Source organism: Mytilus galloprovincialis, chromosome 3 (genome assembly GCF_965363235.1).
Source record: "Mytilus galloprovincialis chromosome 3, xbMytGall1.hap1.1, whole genome shotgun sequence".
Classification (NCBI taxonomy): domain Eukaryota; kingdom Metazoa; phylum Mollusca; class Bivalvia; order Mytilida; family Mytilidae; genus Mytilus; species Mytilus galloprovincialis.
In genome coordinates, this window is record NC_134840.1 from 111,503,649 (window position 1) to 111,520,005 (window position 16,357).

The window sequence follows — 16,357 nt, forward strand, 5'->3', positions numbered from 1 at the left end:
ATAGTTATAGCAGGTACTTGTTAAATGTTCTATATCTATAATAGGTGATGAATGAATATCATATTTGTATAAAAAGTTCTTGTTGAATATCCTGCAGTTATATATAGAGAGTACTTGTTAAAAATCCTATTGTTATAACAGGTTATTGTTGAATCACCTATTGTATAGTAAGTTCTTATAATGAATCCTCCGATTCATATAAAGTACTTGTTAAATGTCCTTTAATATTACTAGGTCGTTGATGAATGTCCTTTAATATATGTAATATACAACAGGTACGTATATACTTATTAGATATCCTATAGCTATAGCAGGTACTTGAATGTTTTTAAATACAGAATGTACTTATTGGATATCCTATAGATATAGTAGGTACTTATTGGATATTCTAGAGCTATAGCAGGTACTTGATGAATGTTTTTAAATACAGAATGTACTTATTGGATATCCTATAGATATAGCAGGTACTTATTGGATATTCTAGAGCTATAGCAGGTACTTGTTGAATATCCTATAGATATAGCAGGTACTTATTGGATATACTATAGCTATAGTAGGTACTTATTGGATATCCTATAGATATAGCAGGTACTTATTGGATATACTATAGATATAGCAGGTACTTATTGGATATACTATAGATATAGCAGGTACTTATTGGATATACTATAGCTATAGTAGGTACTTATTGGATATCCTATAGATATAGCAGGTACTTATTGGATATCCTATAGATATAGCAGGTACTTATTGGATATACTATAGCTATAGCAGGTACTTATTGGATATCCTATAGATATAGCAGGTACTTATTGGATATCCTATAGCTATAGCAGGTACTTATTGGATATCCTATAGCTATAGTATGTACCTGATGAATGTTTTTAAATACAGAATGTACTTATTGGATATCCTATAGATATAGCAGGTACTTATTGGATATTCTATAGCTATAGCAGGTACTTGTTGAATATCCTTTACATATAGCAGGTACTTATTGGATATCCTATAGCTATATCAGGTACTTATTGGATATCCTTTAGCTGTAGCAGGTACTTATTGGATAAACTATACATGTAGCTATAGAGGTTTTCTCTTCTTTCTTATCGCGCTTAAACATACATTCAGTATTTCCGACAATGTACATGTATTGTTTATAGATATAGGAATATGGGGTGCGAGTGCAAATGAGACAACTCTCCATCCAAATAACAATTTATAAAAGTAAACCAGTATAGGTCAATGTACGGCCTTCAACACGGAGCCTTGGCTTATACATGTATCCTACAATTTATAACTGGCGCTTTAAGGTTTAGTTTGTAAATCCAAGTCTCTGAATTTTATACAGTTTTCAAAGAAGTGGACCGCGATGTGGACACCAAATTGAACTGTCACGGCAGAAACAGTAATATTCTTATTACCGTTGGAGTAACAAGAGACTTTATTTGTACAAGAAAGAATAAACAAAACTTATTTTTCAATTTGTTATTTTATATACAATAATTGGCTGATAGCAGGATAAAAGCAGGTGTTTCGTGTTATTTCTGTTATTCATATTGTCCACTGATCTAATTCAGCTACATGCTTGCAGTAACGTAGGATCATCGTATATAAAAGCGCTCAAACAAATTCTACATATAGGTGGTGTATTTATTAATATTAAAAAATCAACCTGAATATTGAATATTAAATAGTCATTTTTTGATATTAGAAAATAAGACCATTTATTAATATTAGAAAATGATTTTTAATATTAAAAAATGATTTATTAGAATTAAAAAATGATTATTTAATATTAATAAATAGGATCTATTTTTTAATATTAATAAATCGAATTTTTAATATTAAAAAATGATTTCTTAATATTAAAAAATATTTATTAATATTAAATATTTGATTTATTAATATTAAAAAAGGATATATAAATATTGAAAAATAATATTTAATATTAATAAATTATTTATTAATATTAATAAATAGGGAATAAATTCCACAACGGCTTACCATAATATGATAGATAACAAGAGATGCTTATCCCATACTGTTCTCAATTCATGGCATGTGATACATTACAAGATATATAATTGGGAATGGAAATGGGTAATGTGTCAAAGAGATTACAGCCCGACAAAAGAGCATTAAACAACCAAAGGCCACCGTAGTCCACCGTAGGCCACCAATATGCTTATTCAACAGTTTGCAATACATTACAGGCTTTTTACAACATTGGATATATGTCAATACGTGATATGGGATACATAACAAGTGATGCTTATCCAACACTGTGTGTAAAAACACAACAGGGATACTTACAAGAGATGCTCTTTATATCCCTTACTGTTATCAATTGATGATGAGGAATCATTACCAGCGATGTCTATCACACACTGCCCAGCAGCGAACCATACCACGATTAGATCATCCCATGAAATTCATTTAGATAAAATTTGATACATAACAAATGAAACCCCACATTGTCTTCGGTACAAATTATGCCATGAATTACCATCAATGCTAATCTGTTTGCAAAGCATGAATGTTGGTGATACGAACGAATACAACATATTAATATGGAGAATGTGCAATATATGACATATGATACATAAGAATTTATGTATATTCAAATCTATTCACAATGCAAAACACGCAAAACATAACGAGAGATGCGTATCCCACATTGCCACACGATGGTACAACTGGCGATGCTTAAAAAATGTGCTAATACCACAGACCTAGGTTTCATATAATCATATTTTCATTTAGTTTGGTATAGCAGACAAACAATTACATATATTTGTTCATGATTGATAAATAAAGCAGACAATTACTAAAAAGGCTACGTAATACACTAGTACATATAAAAGATATGAACTAACCTATATCCGAATATAAAACTATGTATATTATTGCAGCTAGCCGTTGTCATTACTTTGCTCAAATTGGTTATCTCCTCTCCTTTCACTTTTTCCAGGTCGTCTGCGACTTCTTCTATTTCTTCTAAAATATGTTCTTCTAGCGATGATTTTCCCACACCGAATTCTCGCATTGCTTGTAATGCAAAACGCCTCCTACCCTTCCAGGCATCCCCATTAGCAAACACAATCCCACTACCTGTAAAAACCCCAAATCACCATTAGCGAACACAATTCCACTGCCTACATAAAACAAAAATCACCATTATCAAACACAATTCCAGTGCCTACATAAACCCAAAATCACCATAAGCAAACACATTTGCTTTACCTGTATAAACCCAAAATCACCATTAGCAAACACAATCCCACTACCTGTATAAACCCAAAATCAACATTAGCAAACACAATTCCACTACCTACATAAACCCAAAATCACCATTAGCAAACACAATTACACTACCTGTATAAACCCAAAATAACCCATAGCAAACAAAATCCAACTGCCTGCATAAACCCAAAATCACCATTAGCAAACACAATTATACTACCTGTATAAACCCAAAATCACCAATAGCAAACACAATTCCATTACCTGTATAAACCCAAAATCACCAATAGCAAACACAATTCCATTACCTGTATAAACCCAAAATCACCATAAGCAAACACAATCCCACTGCCTACATAAACCCAAAATCACTATTAGCAAACACAATCCCACTGCCTGCATAAATTCAAAATCACCATTAGCAAACACAATTCCACTACCTACATAAACTCAAAATCACCATTATCAAACACAATTACACTACCTGTATAAACCCAAAATCAGCAATAGCAAACACAATCCCACTGCCTGCATAAACCCAAAATCACCATTAACAAACACAATTCCACTACCTGTATAAACCCAAAATCACCAATAGCAAACACAATCCCACTGCCTACATAAACTCAAAATCACCATTAGCAAACACAATCCCACTACCTACATCAACTCAAAATCAACTTTAGCAAACATAATTACACTACCTGTATAAACCCAAAAATCACCAAAAGCAAACACAATCCCACTGCCTGCATAAACCCAAAATCACCATAAGCAAACCCAATTCCACTACCCGTATAAACTCAAAATCACCATTAGGAAACACAATCCCACTACCTGTATAAACCCAAAATCACCATTAGCAAACACAATTCTACTACTTACATAAACTCAAAATCACCATTAGCAAACAGAATTACACTACCTGTATAAACCCAAAATCACCAATAGCAAACACAATCCCACTGCCTGCATAAACCCAAAATTACCAATAGCAAACAAAATCCCACTGCCTGCATAAACCCAAATCACCAATAGCAAACAAAATCCCACTGCCTGCATAAACCCAAAATCACCTTTAGCAAACACAATCCCACTGCCTACATAAACTCAAAATCACCATTATAAACCCAAAATCACCATAAGCAAACCCAATTCCACTACCCGTATAAACCCAAAATCACCATTAGCAAACACAATCCCACTACCTGTATAAACCCAAAATCACCATTAGCAAACACAATTCTACTACTTACATAAACTCAAAATCACCATTAGCAAACACAATTACACTACATGTATAAACCCAAAATCACCAATAGCAAACACAATCCCACTGCCTGCATAAACCCAAAATCACCAATAGCAAACAAAATCCCACTGCCTGCATAAACCCAAATCACCAATAGCAAACAAAATCCCACTGCCTGCATAAACCCAAAATCACCATTAGCAAACACAATCCCACTACCTGTATAAACCCAAAATCACCATTAGCAAACACAATTCCACTACCTGTACAAACCCAAAATCACCATTAGCAAACACAATTTCACTACCTGTACAAACTCAAAATCACCATTAGCAAACACAATCCCACTACCTGTATAAACCCAAAATCACCATTAGCAAACACAATTCCACTACCTGTACAAACCCAAAATCACCATTAGCAAACACTATTTCACTACCTGTACAAACTCAAAATCACCATTAGCAAACACAATCCCACTGCCTACATAAACCCAAAATCACCATCAGCAAACACAATCCCACTGCTTACATAAACAAAAAATCACCATCAGCAAACACAATCCCACTGACTGCAAAAACCTAAAATTACCATAAACACAATCCCACTGCCTACATAAACCCAAAATCATCATTAGCAAATACAATCCCAATGCCTGAATAAACAAAAATTACTATAACCAAAAACAATCCCACTGCCTGTTTTATTCCAAAATTACCATAAGCAAACACAATCCCACTGCCTTATTACCCAAAATCACTTTTAGCGAACACAATCAGTTTCAGTGAAAAACATTATAAAGTAGGGTACAAAACAATAATTTCGATACTGGAAAGTATATTGTGTAAACTGAAAAAAACCAACAACAAACAAATAATGAAATAAATGCATTTTCAAAAGTTTCATATATGATTTAGAAAGTTACTTCAAAAATGTTGACTTTTCGAAACAGTGTTTATTTACGATGTATTATGTATACTGCTGTAATGGCCTGACCATTAAATATAACCACGATTGGGATCAAGCTATAAGAATATCAGGTGCTGACAATTTATTCTTAAACCAATCTAACAAATGGTAAAAAGCTGAAAAACAAATAAAATACAATTTTACAATGTGTTGAATTAATGTTTCTAGTGTATGAAATGTCAAAAAAAAATGATAGCATAGTCCGTTGAATCCGAGAAAATGTTGTACTTTCAAGAACGGTTACATTTCCAGTATTTCACGTAGAAAAGGTTCAATCATACGAAAGGCAATTTGAAGGCTTTAAATACAATGTTATATAATTAACTCACTCTGTGGTTAGCCACGAATTGTGTCCAAGATGAGGTCTCGACGAAATGTTCCTCGTGATCGTTATGACCTTGCAGTTTTCATGTAACGGATACGTGTGAGAGAGGGAAAGGTAGCGATGGTACGATGTTTTAACGTTAAAGATGAATAATCCTCCTAGACTGGAACACATAAATAGATTAAGAATAAAATCAAACGAACTATATAAATTACGGAACGGTGTAACAGAATAATCCCCGTCTGATGTATATCTGATATCACTAGTCCATAAATTTTTCGAATATAAATACAAGATTTATACAAATGAATTAATCCCAATATGAATTGAATATATACAGGTGAAATGTCCACTATTGGTCATGTGAGAAATATCACGTCTCAACTTACGACATTTCACTATAAAGTTTCCAGAATAGATTAATTCCACGGAAAACTGGGTTCGGCACAGTTTCTTGTCCTATGAAGAAGGATCTCTCCAATGAGATCGCTGTGATTTGAAGAATGTTCCATAGCTGTTGTTGAGATAGTAGGAACAGTTTTCTCCAACGTTGTGAGACGGCGACGACGGTTAAAGGTGGTCCTCCGATGGGTATGGCGAGAGGTAATATTTGATCCTCTTCCGGTTTGGCGAAAAGTTCCATCTTTTTTAGTATCAGACGAAATTAAGCGTTTCGTCTTAATGTTCAATCCTGCTGATCTTGCTGATTTATCTGTGAAGTGGGGTCCTCTATGTTTGATTTTGTTGTAGTAATGTCCAAGAAAATGTGTTACTTTGTGATGATGTCCAGATAAGACTACTGGTTCCTTTTTACTAAAATTCAAGTCAGATTTGGCAATACTGCTTCCTCCTCGGAGTAGAGGTTGCTTGCTCAAAGGCAGATTGATATTGGCAATAGGTCCTTCTATCGGAATAGGTTTGTGAATGCTACTGATTTCCGCACCATGCACTTCAGGTCCTGTTGATTTCGGAATGAAATTTTCTTTATCTATAGATTTTTCTATAGAAGTCAAATATTTTGCTTTTAGTGACGCGAGTGATGTCCCTTTAGAGAAATTCGTGCGTTTACCAGGCTTGGTACTAGGTCCAGTACATTAAAGGGATTTGTATTGAATGCGATTTTGCGACCTTGGCATTCGAATGAAAGTTTTTGTAGTTAGACTGAACAACAATTGGATACTTGTCCTTGACGGCTATTTCCGGTCTTGAGGCAAGACGTTGTTTTGATTCCGTGATTGAAACGTAAGTTATCTTTGTGTTGACTTCAATAGGAACAGTTTGCTTGTCAATATATGTATTTCCAATTATGACCCAACCAAGTCTCAACTTTTGGGCAAATAGAGTTCGGGATGGTCCTAGGCGTTGTTCAAGGACGTGGTGTGCCTCTATAAGGTCCCTTCCAATTAGGAGTAGAATTTGACAACGTTCCTCTAGTGGTGTAATGCTTCCTCTGAGTTCTGTCAGATGAGGATGATGCATTGTAACGTCAGGAGTAGGAATTTCGTCTCGATTATTGGGAATATTATTACATTCAATTAATGTAGGCAGATCAAATTGTACGTCACTATGTACAGATTTTATGACGAAATCTTTTCCTCTTTTCCCAGAAGTAGCTACTCTGCCGGAGCATGTTGTAAGAGAGTAGTTTTCAGGTTTCTCCCGAACGTTGAACAGACAGAAGAATTCAGGCGAGGCAAGAGACCGGTTGCTTTGGTCGTCAATAATGGCGTACATTCTGATAATTTTGTCTGTCTTGTCCTTGTGGTACACGTCCACAGGTAATATCTTGGCATAAGATTTCTCGCTCTTATGATCTTTGTAGATCTCTGTGCAGATCGAACTTACAGAGGTTAACTTTGTTTCAGCTGACTCTGTCTGCTCCACGCCGTAGACTTGTGTTAGCTCCCCGCCGTAGGCTTGTCTGGGTGAGCTAAACTGGGAACTTTCAGATTGTTGTGGTCTAGTGATGTGAAGTGCTGTGGTATGTCGTTCACTTCCACACTCGTTACAACTGATACTTGCGTTGCACTCCCGACTTATGTGTGTGGTTGACTCACAACACTTGTAGCACACATTGTTTTCTCTTAACAGTTCCTTGCGTCCCTCGATTGGTTTGGCTCGGAATGCTCGGCATTCATTCAAGGTATGCTTTGTCTTGTGTAGGATACACAGATCTTGTTGTTGACTGCTGTCTTCAGTTTGCTGTTCAACAGCCGTCTTATGAACGTTGACTTTAGAGTACGTCTGAGGTGTGAACCTGGGCGTAGCGTCTTTTGTATTTGATGTTACTTTTGACCCAAAGATGAACCCAGGATCGTTCTTAATTTTGCTAATTTCCCTGATGAAGGCAGAGAATTCTGTGAAAGGTGGAAAGGCAACTTCATATTTAGACTTGTATCTTGAAGCCCTTGTATTAAATCCACTTTTCTTGGAGTCCGTATGGCAGTTTTTCCACAATAGGATTTATCCCGGACGAAGAGTCAAAATATGCCAGCAAACATCCCAGCTTGGGATTTTCCTTGTGAAATTCTATTTCTGATAGAATATCAGACAAGTCATAAAGACGTGCGTTATATTTGTTCGTCAAGGTAGGAAAATTGACGAGTTTACTCGTGATAGAGGCTTCCAACATTTCTGGAGCACCATATCGCTCATCCAGTCTTTGCCATAACCTCTGTAGGCCTCTAGTAGGGTTGTTGGGATTTGAGGCCCTAATACTAATGGCATGTTTACCAGACTCTGGCCCGAGTCAGAAACTTGTAATTCGTCTATGACGTTTTTGAAGCTAGATTTCCATGTATGGAAGGATTCTGCCAGGTCATTAAAATTTGTTAGCCTGGAAAATAAAAGGTCTTTGTGCAAAAGAAATCTAGTTGTCTCCGACGTGGGATTGATTTGTTGCTGGTATGCAACAGGGCTCTCTTCTATTACGCCTTGTTTTGGGTGTGAAACAGGGATTTCTTCTATGACGCCCTGTTTTTGGTGTTCAGTAGGGCTCTCATCTGAAAGACCTAGTTTTTGTATGCCGGTTACTAATCCCAGATCTGGGATTAAGGTAACTTCCGGTGACTTAGTATACTTAGAAGGCAAGACAGCAGATGTCTGTGACAGCAAGTTCAATGCCACGGATGGCACGAACGCTGGTGCTTCGTGACTCAGCTCGATCTTAACAGGAATTTGTTTTTTCTTTTGAGGACCTGTTACTTCCTTTACAACAGTTGATACAGGAAGTTTATTGACAAAATCTTGCACACGCTGGAGCGGGTCTTCCTTTTCGTTAGGAAGATCGCTAAACGCTTGGCTATCATCGTATTCCAGGATACGAGCCTCGGCTTCTGCTGGTGCAGCTTCTCTTTGTGCTTCAAGAAGGTTAAATTTGGCTTTAAGCTCGACCTTTTCCCGGCTTACTCGTGCGGCTTCTTGTTGCATTTGAGCCTTACGTTGAGCGACTTCTTGTTCCATTTCTACCTTTTTACGTGTGGCTTCCTGTTCAATTTCAATTTGTTTGGACAGGGCTTGTTCCTCTAACATTGCTTCCTGTTGTAGGATAAGGGCATGTTTTTCTACAAAGCCTATTTTAGACTTGGCAGCCTCTGCCTTGGCACGCTTTCTCTGTGCTAGGCTTGACATGTCTGACACGTTAGAGCTACCACTGCGTGAGGGTTTCTTACCTTTTGACCCTGAGGTCCTTGTTTTAGTTGATTTAGCCTTAGTGAGGGCAAGGCGATACTCGTGTAAAGAGTCCATGGCCAGTTCCACTTTGGACAGACGGAGATCCAATGTAAGGTTACATGCGTCTATGTCTTTTTGACTGTCCAACGTTCTGGTCCTTTTTAGAAAGTCCAGATATTCGTCTGTGGGCCTACGATAATTTGTACAGGCTTTTACAAGATTGTCCTGGGCTGTTAAGACTTGCTGAAGTTCATTGGGAGGCGTGGTGATTTTTAATAACTGGGTCGTTATATCTGACCAAAGGACCTCTAATTCCTCACAGAACTTGTTACGTTTTTCTGTGTAGGCTCCTTTACCTTTTTCGGTGAGATCCCGTACTCGCCTAGTCTCGGGATTTTCACCTAAATGTGTGGTATTAGACGGATTTTGTAATAGTTCTAGATCTGGAACATTTCCCTCTGGGGGCTGTATCTCTTCTTGTTGTTCCACATGACTGGGATCCATGTTGACCCAACGTTGTTGGGTTGCTGCCTAGTACACACAAGTTATGTAGTCCACTGTCAGTGTAAAGGTATGAACGTTGTTATGTTGTCGTTCCTTGTCTGGATATGTAAAGACAGGTCGTCGTCAATTTACTGTACGTCAAGGGATGATACGTACATGCAGGGCTCAACAGGTAGGTTGTTATATAGCTGTATAACTAACGTGGCGTGGCGTTATCTGTGAGACACAACAGGCAAGTTGCAGACTTTTTACTGTAATGGCCTGACCATTAAGTATAACCACGATTGGGCTCAAGCAATCAGAATATCAGGTGCTGACAATTTATTCTTAAACCAATCTAACAAATGGTAAAAAGCTGAAAAACAAATAAAATACAATTTTACAATGTGTTGAATTAATGTTTCTAGTGTATGAAATCTCCAAAATAATTGATAGCACAGTCCGTTGAATCCGAGAAAATGTTGTACTTTCAAGAACGGTTACATCTCCAGTATTTCACGGAGAAAAGGTTCAATCATACGAAAGGCAATTTGAAGGCTTTAAATACAATGTTATATAACTCGATCACTCTGTGATTAGCCACGAATTGTGTCCAAGATGACGTCTCGACGAAATGTTCCTCGTGATCGTTATGACCTTGCAGTTTTCATGTAACGGATACGTGTGAGAGAGGGAAAGGTAGCGACGGTACGATGTTTTAACGTTAAAGATTGTTCTGGAACTTATTCATCATTTATTCTTCATTTGATCATCATTTTATATTGTTAACGTTTCATTGCGTACATCGATTTATGTGCGCCAGTTTTAGGAGTTTTATACAGGACAGTGTAGGAATCCGCGTTACTTTCCCCTCTCTTCTAATGACGTAAACTGTTCAGCGAGTCGTGTGCACAACTGCAAAGAACATGCAGCGGACACGTTGTCCAAAAGAACAATTCGTGGCTAACCACAGCGTGAGTTACCTTTTAAACATTACAAATTATGTCTTTACATTAGCGATGAACTGTTTTAATATATTTCCCTATGTTATAAAGAAACTATGAACATTTTACCGTCCAAACTGTTCGTATCTGCGATTACACGATTTAATTCAAGACAGAACCCGACGTGTGCAAGAATATTCATCTATTCATAATTATAAAGAACTTTAACAGCTTTATATATCTACGAACTGTTTATCCGTATTTTTAATGGACTTTAATTATCATTGAACACATTGTAAAATTGTATTTATATTTGTATTTTCAGTTTTTCACCATTTGGATTGGTAGTGAAATAAAAGTCAGCTCCTGATTGTTTTATCTTTACTTAAACCCAGTCGTCTTGGTTACACTCACTGGTCAGGCCAGTACAGTGAAAAAGCTACAACTTGCCTGTTGTTTTTCTTGGATAACGTACGCCACTCCACGACAGTCAACAGACCAACAACGTAGTTTCAACGACAACGTAGCAACGTACATACGTACATACCTTTACACTGACAGTGGACTACATATCTTGTGTGTACTCGGCAGCAAACCAACAACGTTGAACAAACATTGCCGACTTACATCATGGATCCCAGTCACGCGGAACAGCAAGAAGAGGTTCATCCCCCAGAGGGAAATGTCCCAGATCTAGAATTATTACAAAATCCGTCTAAAACAACAAATGTAGATGAAAATGCCGAAACTAGGCGAGTGCGTGAACTTACCGAAAAGGACAGAGAGCCTTTATAGAAAAACGTGACAAGTTCTATCACGACTTAGAGGCCCTATGGTCAAACCTAGACTCTCAGTTATTAGAAACGGCCAAGCCTCCCAACGACCTCCAGCAATTGTTAACAGCACAAGATAAAATTGTACAAGCCTGTACTAAGTATCGCAGGCTCACAGACGAGTACTTGACAGTTCTGAAAAATACAAAGACATTAGACAGCCTTCAAAACATTGATACGTGCAAATTCTCAACGGATATCCGAATGTCTAAAGTCGAACTGGCAATTGAGACTTTACACGAGCATCGCCTCGCCCTAACACAGGCTAAATCCACTAAAACAAAGACCTCAAAGGGTAAGAAAAGCTCGCACAGCGGTAGCTCTAACGTGTCAGACATGTCAAGCCTGGCACGGAGAAAGCGAGCCATGTCAGAGGCTGCAAAGTCTAAGATAGCATTTGTCGAAAAACATGCCCTTATCCTACAACAGGAAGCAATGTTAGAAGAACAAGCCCTGTTCAGACAAAATGAAATGGAACAGGTAGCAGCACGCAAAAAGGCTGAAATGGAACAGGAAGCAGCACACAAAAAGGCTGAAATAGAACAGGAAGCCAGTCGTAAACAGGCAGAAATGGAGCAAGAAGTCGCTCAACGTAAACATGAGGCCGCACAGAGAACAGTTCAGCTAGAACAGGAGGCTGCTCACAGAAAAGTGCAATTAGAACAAGAGGCTACTCACAGAAAAGTGCAATTAGAACAAGAGGCCGCTCACAGAAAAACGCAATTAGAACAAGAAGCTATGCGTAGGAAGGCTCAAATGCAACAAGAAGCCGCACGAATAAGCCGGGAAAAGGCCGAGCTTAAAGCCAAATTTAACCTTCTTGAAGCACAGAGAGAAGCTGCAGCCGCATAAGCCGAGGCTCGTATCTTGGAATACGATGATAGCCAAGCGTATAGAGATCTCCCTGACGAAAAGGAAGACCCGCTCCAGCGTGTGCAAGATTTCGTCAATAAACTTCCTGTATCAACTGCTGTTAAGGAAGTAACAGGTCCTCAAAAGAAAAAAAAACAAATTCCTGTTAAGATCGAGCTGAGTCACGAAGCACCAGCGTTTGTGCCATCCGTGGCATCGAACTTGCCGTCACAGACATCTGCCGTCTTGCCTTCCGATAATAAGTCACCGGAAGTTACCTTTATCCCAGATCTGGGATTAGTAACCGGCATACAAAAACTAGGTCTTTCAGATGAGAGCCCTACTGAACACCAAAAACAGGGTGTTAAAGAAGCGATCCCTGTCTTACGCACAAAACAAGACGTTATAGAAGAGATCCCTGTTTCACACAAAAAACAAGACGTAATAGAAGAGATCCCTGTTGCACACCTCAACAAATCAACCTTACATCAGAGATAACTAGATTCCTCTTACGCAAGGACCTGCTTTTCTCCCGGTTAACAAGCTTTAACGATCGGGCAGAATCCTTCCATACTTGGAAAGAAAGCTTCAAGAATGTGACTGATGAGTTACAAGTCTCTGACTCCGAACAGATCGATTAACTGATCAAGTGGCTCGGTCCAGAGTCTGCTAAACACGCCATTAGCATAAGAGCGTCGAACACCAATAATCCTACCATAGGTATACAGAGATTATGGAAGAGGCTTGACGAGCGGTATGGTGCTCCAGAAATGTTGGAAGCCTCTCTCATGAGTAAACTTGCCAAATTCCCTACATTGACGAATAAAGACAACTCACTCCTTTACGATTTGTCAGACATTATCTCAGAAATAGAGTATCACAAAGAAAATCCCAAGCTGGGATGTTTGCCAGCTTACTTCGACTCGTCAAAGGGGGTAAATCCTATTGTGGAAAAACTACCATACGGACTCCAAGAAAAGTGGATAACAAGGGCTTTAAGATACAAGTCTAAATATGAAGTTGCCTTTCCACCTTTTACAGAATTCTCTGTCTTCATCAGGGAAATGAGCAAAATTAAGAACGATCCTGGGTTCATCTTTGGTTCAAAGGTAACACCAAATACAAAAGACGCTACGCCAAGGTTCACACCTCAGACGTACTCTAAAGTCAACGTCCATAAGACGGCTGTTGAACGGCAAACTGAAGACATCAGTCAACAACAAGGTCTGTGTATCCTACACAACACAAAGCATACCTTGAATGAATGCCGAGCATTCCGAGCCAAAACTATAGAGGAACGCAAGGAACTGTTGAGGCAAAACAATCTTTGTTACAAATGCTGTGATTCGACTATGCACAGAAGTCGTGATTGCAACGCGAGTATCAGTTGCAATGAATGCGGAAGTAAACAACACACCACCGCATTACACACTAATCGAGTGTACCAAACCAAAGGTGCACCGCCTTCACCGCCTAGATCAGTCGACGGCGGGGAGCAACTTGAGTTAGCTGAAACCAAGCTAACCTCTGTTAGTTCAACTTGCACAGATATCTCCAAAGACGGCAACAGCAGTAAATCTTGTGCCAAGATACTTCCTGTGAATGTCTTTCACAAAGATAATCAGGACAAAGTAATTCGCATGTATGCAATTATTGACGACCAAAGCAACCGGTCTCTCGTGGCTCCTGAATTCTTCAGCCTATTCAACGTACAGGCAGAAACAAAAGATTATTTGTTATCCACCTGCTCCGGCAGCAAGGTTACTTCCGGTAAACGAGGAAACGGCTTTGTCGTGAAGTCTGTACAAGACAATACTAGATTCAATCTGCCTGAACTGATTGAATGCGATAACATTCCCAATAATCGGAACGAAATTGCTACACCTGAGGACATATTGCAATATCAACACTTGCAAGAATTACAAAAACATATTCTCCCGATTGATGGAAAATGCAAAATCCTATTGCTCATTGGAAGAGACCTTATAGAGGCACATCATGTCCTTGATCAACGTCTAGGACCACCAAAGGCTCCATTTGCGCAAAAGTTAAACCTGGGTTGGATTATCGTTGGAGAAATACGCTCCGATAAGCAACATGTTCACCTTGAACTCACTACAAAGGAAAGAAATCCAACTTGCAGTGTTGTGAAACCACAGACAAAGAAATTACCTGAGTGTAATAAAACCAACACCCAGTCAAATGAAATTCAAACTGATTCGTCTAAATTTTATCCCCGTTTACATGGGCAACCGAAAACGAAATCAGCGACTTCTATCGTCAGATTTGCAGAAGCCGAAAAGTTCACTTCGGAAACAACGCCACCAAAAGTGAATGCGGACAAAGAAAAGTACATCCGAAAACATTCAATTCCCATGGAAAGCTTCAATTCGCCTTTGGATACGCAAGGACAAGAGGAAAGCAGAATAACCAATTCCAACTTGAGTCACAGAGAAAAGGAACATGGTACCGGATGGTCTACTGTACGCCGTAAACGTCAAAGAAAGCATCCGTCTCACAAGACGTCCTCGTTAGATCGCATATCCGTGTCGAAAGGAGATTCTTCCATCAGAACTACAGCCATGGAGTTGGATCTTAGATCGCCGCGATCTCGTCGGAAACACCGCCATATCTAGGATAGAAGCTGTGAAATACCCAGCCTCCCGTTGGACTACTTCTAAGTGAATATTTGTACTGTTGTTATATATTTAACATTTTATTTGTTTCGATAATAGAATAGTGATGTCAGATAGACCTCAGATGGGGAGTGTTCTGAAACTTATTCATCATTTATTCTTCATTTGATCATCATTTTATATTGTTAACGTTTCATTGCGTACATCGCTTTATGTGCGCCAGTTTTAGGAGTTTTTTACAGGACAGTGTAGGAATCCGCGTTACTTTCCCCTCTCTTCTAATGACGTAAACTGCTCAGCGAGTCCTCTGCACAACTGCACAGAACATTCAGCGGACACGTTGTCCAAAAGAACAATTCGTGGCTAACCACATCGTGAGTTACCTTTAAAACATTACAAATTATGGCTTTACATTAGCGATGAACTGTTTTAATATATTTCCCTATGTTATAAAGAAACTATGAACATTTTACCGTTCAAACTGTTCGTATCTGCGATTACACGATTTAATTCAAGACAGAACCCGACGTGTGCAAGAATATTCATCTATTCATAATTATAAAGAACTTTAACAGCTTTATATATCTACGAACTGTTTATCCGTATTTTTAATGGACTTTAATTATCATTGAACACATTGTAAAATTGTATTTATATTTGTATTTTCAGTTTTTCACCATTTGGATTGGTAGTGAAATAAAAGTCAGCTCCTGATTGTTTTATCTTTACTTAAACCCAGTCGTCTTGGTTACACTCACTGGTCAGGCCAGTACAAAGATGAATAATCCTCCTAGACTGGAACACATAAATAGATTAAGAATATAATCAAACGAACTATATAAATTACGGAACGGTGTAACAGAATAACTGCTGAATTAGTTTTTATCGTTTATATTGAAATATTTCATTTTGCTGTTTATCTTTTCTGTTGAGGAATTTGATAGAAAGAAATTCATATCGAATGTGCTACATTTGGGGTACGACGTCCGTGAATTTTTCAATCATTGAACTTCTATTTGAGAACAACGTAAGAGGATCAATATATTATTTATTAATCTATTATTTATCTCCATAGTTGAATCATATGATAAACAAATCATAACATGTCATTTTCAATATCGCATGTATTATCAGTTCTTGGGCTGATA

General features: G+C 38.0%; 1 protein-coding gene and 1 long non-coding RNA gene across 3 annotated transcripts in view; one reads left to right on the top strand and one right to left on the bottom strand.

Moving 5' to 3' along the window:
- Window positions 1-16,357, bottom strand: part of LOC143069801 (cytochrome P450 2B4-like) — a 53,521-nt gene that overhangs the window by 15,563 nt on the left and 21,601 nt on the right. The window contains exon 2 of one of the 2 annotated variants that reach the window (XM_076244603.1): window positions 2,877-3,111. The exons of the other annotated variant lie outside the window; for it this stretch is intronic. Within the exon in view, the coding sequence (XP_076100718.1) occupies window positions 2,877-3,111 (235 nt within the window). The remainder of the gene's footprint in view (window positions 1-2,876; window positions 3,112-16,357) is intronic. 2 annotated transcript variants of the gene reach the window in all.
- Window positions 10,824-11,258, top strand: LOC143066713 (uncharacterized). Its single transcript, XR_012975757.1, has 2 exons — window positions 10,824-10,918; window positions 11,214-11,258. It is a non-coding gene; the product is annotated as an uncharacterized LOC143066713 (long non-coding RNA).